The sequence below is a fragment of the Mustela nivalis genome, assembly GCF_964662115.1.
Source record: "Mustela nivalis genome assembly, chromosome: 3".
Classification (NCBI taxonomy): Eukaryota; Metazoa; Chordata; class Mammalia; order Carnivora; family Mustelidae; genus Mustela; species Mustela nivalis.
The window spans coordinates 75,562,785-75,578,564 of NC_139022.1; the positions used below are offsets into that span (position 1 = coordinate 75,562,785).

Genomic DNA, 15,780 nt, shown 5'->3' on the forward strand with positions numbered 1-15,780 from the left:
GGGGAACCCTCCTACACTGTTGGTGGGAATGCAAGCTGGTGCAGCCACTCTGGAAAACAGAGTGTTGAAAATAGAACTGCCCTATGGCCCAGCAATTGCACTATTGGGTATTTACCCTAAAGATACAAACGTAGTGATCCAAAGGGGCACGTGCACCCGAATGTTTATAGCAGCAATGTCCACAATAGCCAAACTATGGAAAGAACCTAGATGTCCATCAACAGATGAATGGATCAAGAAGATGTGGTATATATACACAATGGAATACTATGCAGCCATCAAAAGAAATGAAATCTTGCCATTTGCGACAACATGGATGGAACTAGAGCGTATCATGCTTAGCGAAATAAGTCAAGCAGAGAAAGACAACTATCATATGATCTCCCTGATATGAGGAAGTGGTGATGCAACATGGGGGCTTAAGTGGGTAGGAGAAGAATCAATGAAACAAGATGGGATTGGGAGGGAGACAAACCATAAGTGACTCTTAATCTCACAAAACAAACTGAGGGTTGCTGGGGGGAGGGGGTTTGGGAGAAGGGGGTGGGATTATGGACATTGGGGAGGGTATGTGCTTTGGTGAGTGCTGTGAAGTGTGTAAACCTGGTAATTCACAGACCTGTACCCCTGGGGATAAAAATATATGTTTATAAAAAATAAAAAAATTTAAAAAAAAGTAAAAAAAAAAAAAAAAAAATTTCCAGGCTACACGGTTTACTGGTAGTAAATACGGAACAAAATTTGGCAACACTATGTTGTTCATACCTAATTAAAAGCACTTTCTATCCTCATTGTTTTCTTTTTTTTTCTTTATATGCCTGTGATTTGTACCTCAGTTTGATGAAGGCTAAGTTTTATGAATGCTAAAATGCACAAACTAGCATTCATAGGGGAACTTAGGGTAGGAGACCTCACGCAATAAAAGTACAATAAAAAAAAAGTCCACACTTAAATGCTAAAAATTAGATAAAATTTTAAATAGAATTAAATTGAATAAAATACAGATGATGACTGAAGTAGCTTCAGAATGGGGAAACAACTAAGTACAAAAATAAAGAAACTACTGTGAGCATGGACAACTTGTTTGATCCAGACCATCTACTAAACACCCACAGAAATCGTGAATTAAAATACAATAAATAATGTTTCAGGACGCTTGGGTGGCTCAGTTGGTTAGGTGTCTCCCTTTGGCTCAGGTCATGATCCCAGAGGCCTGGGATCAAGCCCTGTGTTGAGCTCCCTGCTCAGCAGGGAGCCTTCTCCCTCTCCCTCTGCCTGCCACTCCCCCTGCTTGTGCTCTTTCTGTCAAATAAATAAGTAAAAATTTTTAAAAATGTCTCTTAAACAGAGTCAAACAACAACAATAAAAAGGGGAAATCCTCAAGGGCCAAAACCAAAAATACTAAGAGAGACATCTATTCCAGACAGCTGTAGGTGGGAGGTAACACCATAAAGTGCCATGCATAGGGAGCAGATAAGAAGAAATTCCGGAAGAGAACAGCCAGAGACGATATTCAAAAAGATAATGGCTTACAGGAACAATAATAAAGTAAGGATCAGAGAGAATTCTTTCCCCCTACAGAGAACTCTACAGTTGAGCAACAAAAGTCACTAAGGGGAAAAGCCAATCTTCTAACCCAAACCTCATGTCACAAGAGCCACAATGTTTGACAGCTTGACTTTTAAATCTCTAGCACTCCACTCTGTCCATAGATAAAGCTTAGCTTTAGACACTCACAGAAATGTAGATTAACTTTTGACTTTGCTTAGTCCAGTATGAAAATTTAAAAAAAAATTATACGTTCTCAATAAACATAGGAAAAAACGACATACTCTCAATGCTAAACTAAGCAAAGAAATATAAATTAAAACAAGACAAAGGCAGCCATCAAATTAGGAAAAATCCACATATGACACCCAAACTATCTTTAGTATGCCACATGGCTCTTGAATCTCATTTGATGAATAAACATTTAGGAATATCTACAGCCAAAGATGTTCGCCAGCAAAAAAAAAAAAAAAAAAAAAAGCCCTTCACTTTTGGCAATGTCTTTGTGGAATATTTTCCTATTTTATTTAATTTATGCCTTTATTATTTTGTTTTTTTAAAAAGTAGAAATAAGAAAGATGGGAGTATTGCTGTTTGAGTTAAGATGGCAGAACAGTAGCAGACCCCTGAACTTGCCTTGTCCCTTGAACACAGCTAGATCAACATAAAATCATTCAGAACAACTAGGAAATTGATCTGAGGATCAAGAAAACAATGTGCACAACTGGAAGGAGAGAACATGGCAGATGCAAGGTTCTGAGACTAAGGGAGGTTCTGAGACCAGGGGAGAGAAAAGCTACAGTGCTGCTAAATGGAGGGAACACTTTTCGCAGAGCGGAACTGGAGAGAGGGAGAGCAGGAGAGAAAGCCATACCCGGATTTCACACAAGATGCCACAGTGTGGGGATCCCCAGGGTCACACTGACAGAGAACGTTCCCCTTCTTAGAGTACATTAGGATGAGGGCATTTAGCTTCTCCAAGGACGAAAGACCCGCCAGGCACCCATGAGCAGCCATTCAATAGCAGGCCACAGAGACGCACGCAGAGGACACAGAACCTGGTCTCAGCTTTCCACCGTGCTTCACTGTAGACTCCAGGCAGCAACAAAGGCACGTAACTGCTTTTCTGGGATAGAACGGTGACAGGCACAATGCCGCAAGGCTCTGCTCCCAGTGGTAGGGGAGTGGGTCAGCGCTTAGCCAGGTCCTTTAAGATTTGGAGTTCTGATCCCAGCCATTGGTTGACCAGAGGTAAAACACAGGAGAATTGTGGGGTTGGGTGTGCGCACAGCAGAGCACAGACAGGTTGGGAGGAGTGATCTAAGGAAAGCCTGGGACACAGGATAGGGGATCATTTGCTTTCCTGGGAGGACCTCATAAAGAGCAGTGGCTGTGGGTTCCCTAGTTCCCTTCCTGGGGGCAAGAAGGAAGGGTGATGCCATCTTCCACTCTCCCTAGCCCCCACAACCAACACTGCAGAACCTGAGAGAAACACAGCGCTGCCAGTGGAAGCTGGAGTGGCTTACACCAAACCCTGCCCCGTTGCTCCAGGCAGGGACTTCTTTACTAGGTAGGTCTGGCCACAAGCCAATGCAGCAGGCCTCTCCCTGAGAAGACCAACACAGGCCCCCTGCATGTAAGCACATCTACTGAACACAGAGTGCTCCAAACAATCAGCTTCAGTTCTAGTGGAAACAGGACCAGGCTTTTATTCTTTTTTTAATTTTTTTTTCCCTTTGGAATGAGGCTTATTGTTTTTGTGTGTTACTTGGTTTGTTTCCTTTTCTTATTTTTTGGATCATGCTTTTTTCTTTCTTTCTTTCCTTATTTCTTTCTTACTTTTTCTTTAGAATCAGGCTTATAGTTTTTTGTTCATCTGTTTGCTTTAATGTTCCATTTCCTTTTCTCTTTTCTTGGATCATGATTTTTTTTTCTTTTTTTTTTTTAAATCAGACTTACCTTCACAAACAAATTAAAGTACATCTAGTTAAAGGTCCAAACACTCCCCACTGCAAGCAAAGAGGAACTCTGTAGAGGACTCATCTGTGGGAAAGAGCTACCAAAACACAACAGCAGAGTGCACACACATACACCAAAAACCCTTCCTGAAGTGCCAGGCCCTAGATTCTTAATGTAGTATTACTCTCAGGAGCAGGAAACACAAAAAACTTCCACAAAACACAAAAGACAGAAGCCCAGACATAATGACAAGACAGAAAAATTCTCCCCAAAAGAAAGATCAAGAAGAAATCATAGCCAGGGATTTTCTTAAAAGAGATAAAAGCATATAGCTCAACAAGAATTTAAAATAACACCTAAAAATTAGTCAGACTGAAATAAAAATGCTAAAACTGAGATGCAAAACTGACTGGAGGTAATCACAACGAGGATAAAAAAAGAAGTGGATAGAACAGGTGATGCAGAAGATAAAATCATGGAAAATAATGAAGCCAAAAAGAGGGAAAGAAAACTATTAGATCGCAAATACAGACTTAGGGAACTCGGCAGTTTCACAAAGCACAGTAATGTCCGTATCATAGGAGTCCTAGAAGAAGGGGGTGGGGGCAGAAGGTTTATTTGAACAAATTACAGCTGAGAATGTCAGTAATCTAGGGAAGGAAACAGGCATTCACGTCCAAGAGGCACAGAGATTTCCCCTCAAAATCAACAAAAACAGGTCAATACCAAGACCTATCATAGTGAAATTTGCAAAATACAAAGATAAAGAGAGAATTCTGTAAGCAGCTAGGGACAAAAGGTCCACAACCTACAAGGACAGACACATAAGGTTAGCAGCAGAGCTGTCCACAGGAACTTGGCAGGCCGGAAGAGAATTGCTGGATATATTCAACATGCTGAATGGAGAAAGTATACAGCCAAGAATACTTTATCCAGCAAGGCTGTCATTCAGAATAAATGGAGAAATAGAGTTTTCCAAAACAAGCAAAAAACAAAGGAGTTCATGAACACTAAATCAGCCCTGCAAGAAATATTTGACCCTTTGAGCAGGAAAAGGATTAAAACCAACAAAGAATAGAAAGGAATAGAGACAATCTAGAGGAACAGCAACTTTACAGGTAACACAATGGTACTAAATCCATATCTGTCAATAATTGCTCTTAGTAGAAATAGAATAAATCCTCCAATCAAAAAAGATACAGGGTATCAGAATGGATTAAAAACAAAAAAAAAAGGCATATCAATATGCTTCTTACAAAAGACTCATTCTAGACCCAGAGAAAAATGGAAGTGTTGATTCAACTGACTGACTTTAGTCTCAGTTATACCTCAGTCAATTGAATATTTATGCAGTTACAAAGAAAACTGAAAAAAAAAAGATACAAAATATTGGACACAGAAGACTAATTTTAGAAGACTTAATTTTTTTAGGTCTTCAAGAGCAGCACCGTTTATCAGTCTACTGCCTCACTTTCAATTATTCAAGTTGTTTTTTTTTTTTTTAAAGATTTTATTTATTTATTTGACGGGGCAGGTGGCAGAGCAGCAGGGAGAGGTAGAGGGAGAAGCAGGCTCCCCACCGAGCAGAGAGCCCAGGAACCTGGGATCATGACCGGAGTCGAAGGCAGACACTTAACCATCTGAGCCACCCAGGCACTTCAGTTATTCAAGTTTTAACTCACTGTCAGAAAAGGACAATAAAATAAGGGGATCTGATGCAGAATTTTTCATCTATCTAATCAGCAGAGATTCTTTAAATGCTCCAATGTTAACAAGGTTCAAGCAACTCTCCTATTTGGTAGGGGTAGAAGCATAAACTGATATTACTAATTCTAGCAAGCAACCAAGAGTTTTAATACTTATATCTTTGACCCAGTAATTCCACTCATAGGAATTTAGCTTAAGGAAATAATCAAAAATGCACACAAGTATTTCTATGCATGGATATTTATCACAGCAATATTTGAAAAACTGAAAAATGAATGCAGCATAACAAAAGGGAAATGGAAAAATTATCCATTTACATGACTGAATGATATGTAGTCACATTGTTTTCAATGACTACTCACTGACATATTAGTAGATGATATGATGCCCTCTAGAATTTGCTTCAAGTAAATCAAAGTGAGGGGGAGTAGGAATATGCAAGAAATGAAATTGGCTGAGTTGAGCAATGTTTAAGCTGATTGATGGATTCATGGGGGGTTCACTGCCATATTCTGTATAATTTTGTATGTCTGAAATTTACCATAATAAAATAAAATAAAATAAAATTTTCCACAAAAAAAGTATGAGGATTTTAAGGTAAAAAAAACAACACAAAACTGATCTTGCAACATGAATCCAAGTTTATAAAGGTGACATACATAGAAATAATACACCAAGACGTTTAAGAGTAATTATTTCTCTGTTATAGGATTTGACTTATTTTTAGCTCTTCCTTTTGTTTTTTTCTGGTAACTCCCAGTTTTTCCCAAATGACCATGGATTAGCAGAATCAAAAAAATACATTATGAAAGCTACCTAGAAAGAAGTTCAATTCAAATGAAAACAGAACACTCCTAACTCGAAAAAAAAAAAAAAAAATACATGGAACTTCACTTAATCAATTAGTTTGATTTTCTGACTGATCTGCCAACCTGACAGTCTTTAGGGGCTCTCCTGCCTCATCTAAAGTCCAAATTCCTCCATCTAGAATCCTCTCCACTGGACCCCCAGTCCACCTTTCCAGTGTCTTTTCTCCCCTGACACTCCTCCAGGTAGCGGTATGAAATGCTCTCAAAAAGGTATTTTCATGTTTGTAACTTAACACACCAAGCTTTGTGAACCCAGTTAGGTATGTACACATATGCCTCTCCTGCTGGATTATAAACTCTGCAAGATGCAGACCACAACCACACCCCCTTCTTCTGTATGCCAGTGCCTAGCGCACTGCCTCATAAGTGCGACCTTAAATCTAATTAGTAACATTCCTACAGAACCACAAATTAAAATTCGCAGCGCAGATAAAGCACTTACAAATTTACTTAACCTTTATAAGAAATGAACTCTAAATTACCTCCAGAAACTGAAGTTCATTACCAAATACTATTACACCCTTTTAAAAGACCTACATTAAGGTGATATTAAGGGTAATATTTTTTTCTTTTTTGACATTTCCAGGACTACTGTTAAAACATTTTTGTGGGGCGCCCTGGGTGGCTCAGTGGGTTAAAGCCTCTGCCTTCGGCTCAGGTGATGATCCCAGGGTTCTGGGATCGAGCCCCACATCGGGCTCTCTGCTCAGCGGGGAGCCTGCTTCCTCCTCTCTCTCTGCCTGCCTCTCTGCCTACTTGTGATCTCCCTCTGTCAAATAAATAAATAAAATCTTAAAAAAAAAAAAACATTTTTGTAAGTAAAAACTTTTTAACAACCTTAATAAATTTAGTAAGCACCAATTCAGGAATTAAATCTGATTTCAGATCAGATTTCAAACTCAGTGTTATTCTCCAGTGCGGTGCCGTCTTACCTGGCAGCTGTAGCTCTGTGCAGGAGCGTCTCTGTCTGCTCTGACAAGTGTGAGGGAAGCAGCAGCTCCACCGGCTGCAGGCACAGTATCCGCGTCTCCAGCTCTGAACGGGAAGCAGAGTCCTGGAAACTGTCAAACACCACCTCACCTGTGGCAGGCTGCACTCCCTGAAAGCAAAACACTATGTCACAGACAAAATATGTTGCCCAATTATAACCCTGACACATTATAAACATGGAAACAGTAAAGAGGATAAACTCTTTAGCAGGTAGTCCATTTCTAAAGCGTTTGAAAACCTGTGTACTTTCCAAGACTCTTACGTAGGAAGTCAGACTCACCAATATATAAGCTATGCTAGATGGGATTTTAGAGACACTCTGAGTTAAGTCTTAGATCCAACAAAACTGACAGAGTGACTCTGACAAGTCCCCAGGCCCTCAGTTTCCTCCTCTTGAGGTGGGAATAAACCAGCCTGCTCTAATCTTCAGATTACTGCAAGGGCCAAATTACAAAAGAATCATGAAAGCTTTACAAAGTATACAGTTCTGTACACTTAGCAGTTATCACAGAGCCTAGATGTCATCAGCCCAAAAGCAGTCACTGAGTTCAAGGATAGGACAACACAGAAGAGGCATTTCTCTCTCACATCCCAATTCATACACAATCATTAACACTGGCAGCAAGCACTAAGGAGGAAGTGTATACTATCTGCTCTGTTCTTTAGACTAAGTTGAGGATAAATATAAAATAGCACATTATACATATTAAAGCTTAAAAACAAATAACCTTACTGTTTGTAAATAGATCCAATTTTCCTGTGGCTAGATAAAAAGTACTTCTCAAGGGTAAGAAAAAAAAAATCATTTAGAGCCACCCAACAGTAATGCTAACTCCCTGAAACAAAGGTTTATTGGCTAAGCAAACGTCAAGTTATCAAAGAGTTATCCAACCAGAATAAGGTATTAAAAAGTACTTTGGAGACATCTGGGTTGTAAGAATTTTTGTTGATATTGCAGCTTACTCTAAAAGTTAGAAAAAACAAAGAGAATGAGTTACTACTTGGGCAAGGAGTCCTACTTTGTCTTCACCTACAACAGAACATGGGAGTAATAGTTCTGAAGGGCACTAAAAAGTTTAAGGTTCTGAGCAGAGTTCAGGTAGGTCTGTAAATGGGCAAATTTATTCACAAATTGCTAGAGGGAAAAAAAAATCAATAAAACTATGATTCACAAATTATATTTCTCTAGAAGAATGACAGTAAGTATTCTTAATGTTAATTAAACATAGAGTTTTGTATTCACCAAGAATCATTTCCCCGTAACTACTGCCTTTCCTCCAAATCGACATTCAACGATCCCATCATTATTTCAATTTTAAAACCCTAGAGGAAATTTATAAAACTCTTTACTACCATGCCATGTGTCGGCTTAGTGTTTTCTTCTGCTCTATCTTATCCACACCCATGCCCATCACTGTGTCCATCCTGAACCCAAACTCCTAGAGCACACAGACAGAAACTACCTGGATGTCTCCAGAGCGCAGAGTGCCAAGTAGCCACATAAGAAAATCTTAACTAGTGATTTAACATATAAAATTATAAGGAAAATGTCTTCCCAATACACTTACTTGAGGGCACATTTCATCAGACAGTCTCACTGTAAGCCATACATGAGTACTCACAGAGACACATATCAAGAACATCTATCATTCGTCCTTACCTACAAAGCACTTACCACAATTCCAATAAAAATGTTCCCCTTTTTTCTGTCCTTAACGTTTTCCTTATTTTCACAGATACACAGAAGAAAGCTAGTAGAAGTATCAGTGATTATCTCATCGACATTTACAGCATCATCCAGCTTGACTAACGGGTTCACATGTAATAATCATTAAAGAAAATTATATGCCACATTCCCATTATCTGCTTTCTCCTTTAAAATAATGGTTCACTTTCCCAGACATTTTTGCTCTGTGCACAATCTTCCATAAAGCCTTCATTCTTCTGATTTACTCTGATCATAGTTACAGGCCTTATCTTCTCTAAGATATGAGGCTTGTAAGGACAGACAACTACTGTCTTCTCACCTCCCAAAAGGCCTACGAGAGTACCCTCATGGAAGCTGAAATAGTAATCTGCTTTTTTACTTGGATAATGCTAAGACTTGAATCCTTAACAATCCCATAATGCTTAATTCCACAAGTCAAAGCATGAATACACTAAAATAGTGTAAATTACTTTCCTCCTTTAAAGTGCCTAAAGCTCTCAGAAAAAGCAAGAGAACTTTTAAAAGACATGACTAAAGAAAACCAAAGAAGAAAAGAGAAACATAATGCGTGTATGCATGAATGTATATGCATGAGTCCGTTAATTAACTTTTCAGGGATAAATGCTGATTTGGGTCATTTTCAGAAGTCAATCTGAAAACAACGAACTGTGACATCAGCAGGTACGAGCTGTAGCAACAGCAAAAGAGAAGCAGGGAGGTGTACCGTCTTAGCGGACTTCAATAAGACTCCAGTTGAGCAAAAGAAGCGATAAAATTACCAGGTTCTTACAGCCTGATCAGCTTAGAACCACACAGAACTGTTAACGGTTTGGGGGTCTACTCAGTAATAGCTCTTTCTATCCACGATATTAATGGAACAAAATAGTCTTTGTAATTTTGGTAGAAGCTAACCAAGTCTCTTAATAGGCAGGTTTGTAAAAAACCATAAAAGAAATACTGCTTTCACACAATAACTTCTAAGACTTTATCTCTATATTTTTATTGAGACCTGATCCCAGCACAAAGGAAACACATTTTAAAATGCATCTTTGTCCCATTTCATATACAGTTATTTGGTTTATTTTTATTTTTTATTTTTTTAGAGGTTTTGAGGGGCAGAAGCAAATGGAAAGAAAGAATCTGAAGCAGGCTCCACAGCCAGCAGTTGGCCTGATACAGGGCTGGATCTCACAACCCTGAGATCATAAGCCTAAATCAAGAGTGAAACACTTAAACGACTAAGCCACACAGGTGCCTCTGGTTTCTAAAAAATAGACAGAATTTTACATTTTGCCATTAGAATCATTTTGCTTCACATAATTCATTTGAATTTATGAATGACCATAAAATTGGGGGGGGGGGGCAATCACTGTGCACACTGAGGATTCTTACAAAGTGAGAAAGCTTCACCTACAATCTATTTTCAAAAATAACAAAATTTGGGGGGCACCTGGGTGGCACAGTCAGTTAAGCATCCAACTCTTGGTTAGTCATGATCCAGCTCACGTCATGATCTCAGGGTCAGGAGACCGAGCCCCACATTGGGCTCCCTGCTTAGCACGTAGTCTGCTTAAGATTCCCTCTCTCCTCTGCCATGCCCCCCAGCACTCCTTCTAAAAAAAAGTAAAAAATAGGGGCGCCTGGGTGGCTCAGTGGGTTAAGCCGCTGCCTTCGGCTCAGGTCATGATCTCAGGGTCCTGGGATCGAGTCCTGCATCGGGCTCTCTGCTCAGCAGGGAGCCTGCTTCCTCCTCTCTCTCTGCCTGCCTCTCTGCCTACTTGTAATCTCTCTCTGTCAAATAAATAAATAAAATCCTTAAAAAAAAAAAAAAGTAAAAAATAAATAAAATAAAACTTTTATGAAGCTAATAATTAGTGAGGATGGCCCATCTATTATCCTTTATAGGGAGTCAACTCTGTGCTAACTCTGTAGTATTCTTTTCACATTCTGAAGTTAATAAGCTGTCTTTTTAGGTCTTACCTCAGGAAGATTCAGAGGAGCCTATAGGCCCTAAGCACCTAACCAGGGAAGGGAAGTCTAGGGAAGGTGCAGCTCAAATTAGCTGCCAACCTGCTATCACCAGGCTCTCTTTTGTTCTTAAAGTATAACTCTCTTTTCACAACTGCATTTGAAAATGCTTGTTCCCAACCCCTACCAACCTTTCCCTGTTCACTAACACACTAATCAAATGGCAAGGTAACCAGAATGCCTCATCTCATCAGAAAGGTACCCATTTCAAGAACAGTTCAATAAAAATGTTATTTAAAACAAAGACTTTGGGGATGGCAGGCGGAGGGATGGCATGGCTAGATGATGGACACTGGGGAGGGTATGTGCTATGGTGAGTGCTGCGAAATGTGTAAACCTGATGAGTCACAGACCTGTACCCCTGAGGCAAATAATACATTATATGTTAATAAATAAAATAAATAAATAAATAAATAAATAAATAAAACAAAGACTCTAACAGTTACGAGAAAAACTACTCAAAAAGGATATCTTCTCCAATGAGTGTAGATTTCGTATAAAGAGCAGTCAGTTTCCGGGAAAACAGTGAACTTCTGTTGTCCCCGACCGCCTTTAATGCTGCAGTTTCCGTCTGCTTCACAACTCCCACCTTCAATAAAAATAAACACTGAATATCAAACCTGATGGAAATTGTTTTAAAGAAACATTTGTAGACTTCAAAAGATTAATTCTGAAACATGTAAAATAAACACATTTGTCCACAATGTCCAGATATAGGGCTTTAGTAATAACCACCACAAAGAGTTTGCAAGTGTGGATAAGTCACTAAGAAAGTCTCTATCACAGAGGTTTTTTAAATTTACCTTAAAATTCTAGTACACTAGAAACTGATGAAGATATACCACCATTAACTGTGACACAATTTCATTTCCCAAATCCCAAATTCCAATTACAACCTACCACCTTACAGAACATGTTTTCATTCTCTGGAAGGGATTCCAATCCCGTTTGTGCAAGCCAAAGCCAAAGCTGACCTTATATCCCTTTGCCACGAGGCGGCGTACATGAACAAACAGTCTGTGAGTAGGTATGCTTGCTGTCATAAAGTTGTGATCTAAATGACAATAAATATTGAGCTCCCGGGCTGCAATCTAAAAAATTTAAAAAGAGAGTTATCAGTAAATTTCTCTTTCAAGAGTCCCTGTGTGGTGTTTGCTCACTTTGCTAAAAAGCCATCAAGGTATACATCTATGATCCGCACACTTCTCTATCTGTGTGGTATACCAATAAAAAGTTTAGAAGACATTTCCCATATAGAAGCCTATGGTTTAATAGATTTTTGGCAGTTCTCAAAGCCTAACCTCAGGGCCAACATCTCTACCTATAGATGACAGGGAAAAACAGGACAGGTCTTCTATGTCCCTAGATCTAGCAAAACCTTAAAGTGCTGAGCTCTCCCTGCACAAGGACTAGTCAATTCACAGAGTGTGAAACTCTAAGAGAAAGAATTTGCAACAAAGCATCCAAACACTGAAAATGAGGACTTTACATAAATTCTGAAGCTACTTGGACAGACAGCATCTTTGAGGAAGTGAGAAGAGAACCACCTGGTCTGGTTAGCTAATGTACGATGCATAATAAAGGATAGGAATGCAGAACCAAGCACCACCACCTGACTCCCCACTACCTTCTAGAAAGCTCAGAGGCTCAGAAATTGACCACTGGAGTCATGGAACTCTCATTCCAACATTGTCACTCCCCTGCCCCACCCAACTCTGAACTGTATTAGTTCCTCCCTGCAAGGCCAGAAGACATTAGCCCTTACTGTGGTAAGGCTGAACTTACCACTTGACCTGGAAAGAAGGGCAGAGAATGACATTTTCTTTCACCCCTTTACTTATACGATGCCAACTATGTATCTGTCCCTGTTCTCAGTTAGACTCTGCTTCAAAGTCTAACTTCATAACAGCAAATGGCCACCTCAACTAAAGACCACGGCTTTCAGGCCCACAACAGGATTTTAAAAACTAGAAGAAAAGTTGGCTAAGTCTTCACTTCCTGTCCATGAGGTAGACGTTGGCTGTGACACCTCATTGCTCTCCGATAATGTCTGATATCTGATACAGATCTGAAGTTGTAGAATCATCACAACCATGCATGACTCCAACACACCATCAATAGCAATGCTTTCCTTAAACTTGCCCACAAAATGCTCAAATTCACTTCTAACCTTAACTTTGGCCTACTTCAAATCCTCAAAATTAAATACAGAATCAACTTGGACTAACAGAGTAAGATGACTGACCTAAAAAGAAACTATAAGACTTCAAACATCTTCTGCAGGTGTCGAGCACTTAATGTGCTCTTCCCCTGAGACATAACCATGTTCCAGGCTATCAAAATTTTTAAGAGTAAATGGGCCAGAAGCACCTGGGTGGCCCAGTGGGTTAAAGCCTTTGCCTTTGGCTCGGGTCATGATCCCAGGGTCCTGGGATCGAGCCCCGCATCGGGCTCTCTGTTTAGCTGGGAGCCTGCTTCTTCCTCTCTCTCTGCCTGCCTCTCTGCCTACTTGTGATCTCTGTCAAATAAATAAACAAAAATCTTTAAAAAAAAAAAAAAAAAGGAGTAAACGGGCCATCTCATCTCAAAATGTTTTCTTGCTTGAGTCTGCATCAGGAAACATTAAATACAGGACTGTGGTTCATTCACTATCTGATTCATCCAATCATTTCATAGTGGATGGAAGTTATTGGACAAGAACATGGAGAAAAGGCACAAAATTTCAAAAAGGGTCCCTTTGGTCCTCCCCTATGGGCCTAGAACCCCGCCAAGTTCACCTGTGTTTATTCTCAGTTTTGACTTTGACAGCATTTTAAAAGGCAACTGATCACTGGCTCTCTTACAAAGTCAGAAAATGAAACAAAAATATCAGAAAATATTTAAGGCTGGACAAGAAAACATGAAAGAGCATTTGAAAAAATAACTTACCTCTGCATCTTCCCCAAAGAATCTATATTTATATCCACATTCCACACACAAAATTGCATCTTTCTGCTGTTGTTTCAGTTCTATGTATTGTAATTCTAAAGGTGTGTAAATGCTTTTTGTCCGTTTGTTAGATGGCTTAGGATCAGAAGTTTTCTGTGAATTGTCATTACCCGTGTGTGATGATCCAAAAGGACTGAGATCAGAAAGTGTCGTACCCTGGCAATGGAAAGATTTTTACAGTTTAGAAAGTATTAACCATGGGGCACCTGGGTGGCTCAGTGGGTTAAGCCGCTGCCTTCGGCTCAGGTCATGATCTCAGGGTCCTGGGATCGAGTCCTGCATCGGGCTCTCTGCTCAGCAGGGAGCCTGCTTCCCTATCTCTCTCTCTCTGGCTGCCTCTCCGTCTACTTGTGATTTCTCTCTGTCAAATTAATAAATAAAATCTTAAAAAAATAAAAAAGAAAGTATTAACCATAATAACAGTTTTCAGAAAGACAGAGAATACAAATTTGGTAAAACCTAACAACTGGTCAATTTAAGTTAAAGTTTACAGAAGTGTGTAGTATATTCAGATAAACTTTTTCACAGGTTTGAAATTTTTTTTCAGAGTAAGAGACTTAAAAAAAAAAAAAAAAAAAGAACCAAACTAAACTACTGCATATTTAAGCAAATTTCAAAAACCTAAACATTTTAAAGTTTTATACACCTCTTTTTAAATTTTATTTCATTAAATCTATCGTAATTAACATTTTTCTTTTCCTTATTCCTAGATGTGTAAGGCACAAAAAGTGAGGAGGGATGAATGTCTCTCTCTCAACAGTCGGTAAAACCACCTTCAATAAGCATACCATCAGCTAAAGAATGTTTCAAATTTCCAAGCACAGGCCAAAAGACAGTACATTCCATAAATCTTGACCACAAGAAAGAAGCACAATTTTTTTTTTTTTTTGGTAAAGAGATATGACAGAGAGCTTTTGGGAAGTATAAAGCACGGTCACGTTTCAACATCAGTATTCCTGCTAGCCTTCCCTTCACGTGTGAAAACCATTAACTAACTCCAGTTTAGAGCTTAGGGCAAATTCCTTGCTTCTTATAAATAAATACAAAAGGTAAAATAAGACAAATTTGTAAGCTAAATCTGACTTCTAGCTGTCACTGTATCACTGCTATCACCTAAAAATTTATCAGCTACGCCTGGAATTAAAAACATGGCCTAAAAGGGGCACCTGGGTGGCTTAGTCAGAGTCCTGGGATAGAGCCCGAGTGGAGCTCCTTGATCCACAGGGAGTCTGCTTCTCCCTCTCTCTTTGCCTTACCCCCACCCATTTGTGCTCTCTGGCTTGCTCTGTCAAACAAAATATAAAATCTTAAAAAAAAAAAAAAAAAAAAAATATATATATATATATATATATATATATAGCATAAAAGACTAGCGTCTGGCTGGCTCAGTCAGAAAACTATGTAACTCTTGGTCTCATGATCATGGGTTTGAACACCACGTTGAGTGTAGAGATTACTAAAAAAATAAATAAATATTCTTTAAAAGACTAATTATCAAGGCACCTGGGTGGCTCTGTTGGTTAAGTGTCTGACTCTTCTTTTCGGCTCAGGTCATGATCTCAGGGTCCTAGGATGAAGCCCTGCCCAGAGCAGTAAGTCCACTTCAGATTCACTCTTCGCCTCTCCCTCTGCCCCTCCTCACTGACTCAAACAAATAAATCTTAAAAAAAAAAAAAAAAAAAAATATATATATATATATATATATATATATGTGTGTGTGTGTGTGTGTGTGTGTGTATATATATATATATATATATATATATATATATATATATATATATATATATATAAAAGACTGGTGATCAGCAGGGGAAGGGAAGAGAAAAAAAGAAATGTCCTATATGGCCAAGTGAGAGGACCTTGTTCCAAGAGAAAGTCCAGCAACATGTACTTTACAGCTACATTTAAAAATGTGGCTTAGCTGAAATAGGAGGCAGAGATGTAAATTATCTGAATAGTGCAGCCCAGCAAATCTCCAAATC

The 15,780-nt window shown here is 39.0% G+C and overlaps 1 protein-coding gene across 1 annotated transcript in view; it reads right to left on the minus strand.

The window, feature by feature from the left end:
• Nucleotides 1-15,780, minus strand: part of MSH3 (mutS homolog 3) — a gene marked incomplete at its 5' end in the record, with an annotated part of 182,047 nt that overhangs the window by 157,029 nt on the left and 9,238 nt on the right. Inside the window, 5 exon segments of the mRNA XM_082724737.1 lie at nucleotides 7,017-7,183; nucleotides 8,750-8,895; nucleotides 11,282-11,399; nucleotides 11,785-11,901; nucleotides 13,739-13,954. Coding sequence (XP_082580863.1) covers nucleotides 7,017-7,183; nucleotides 8,750-8,895; nucleotides 11,282-11,399; nucleotides 11,785-11,901; nucleotides 13,739-13,954 — 764 coding nt within the window.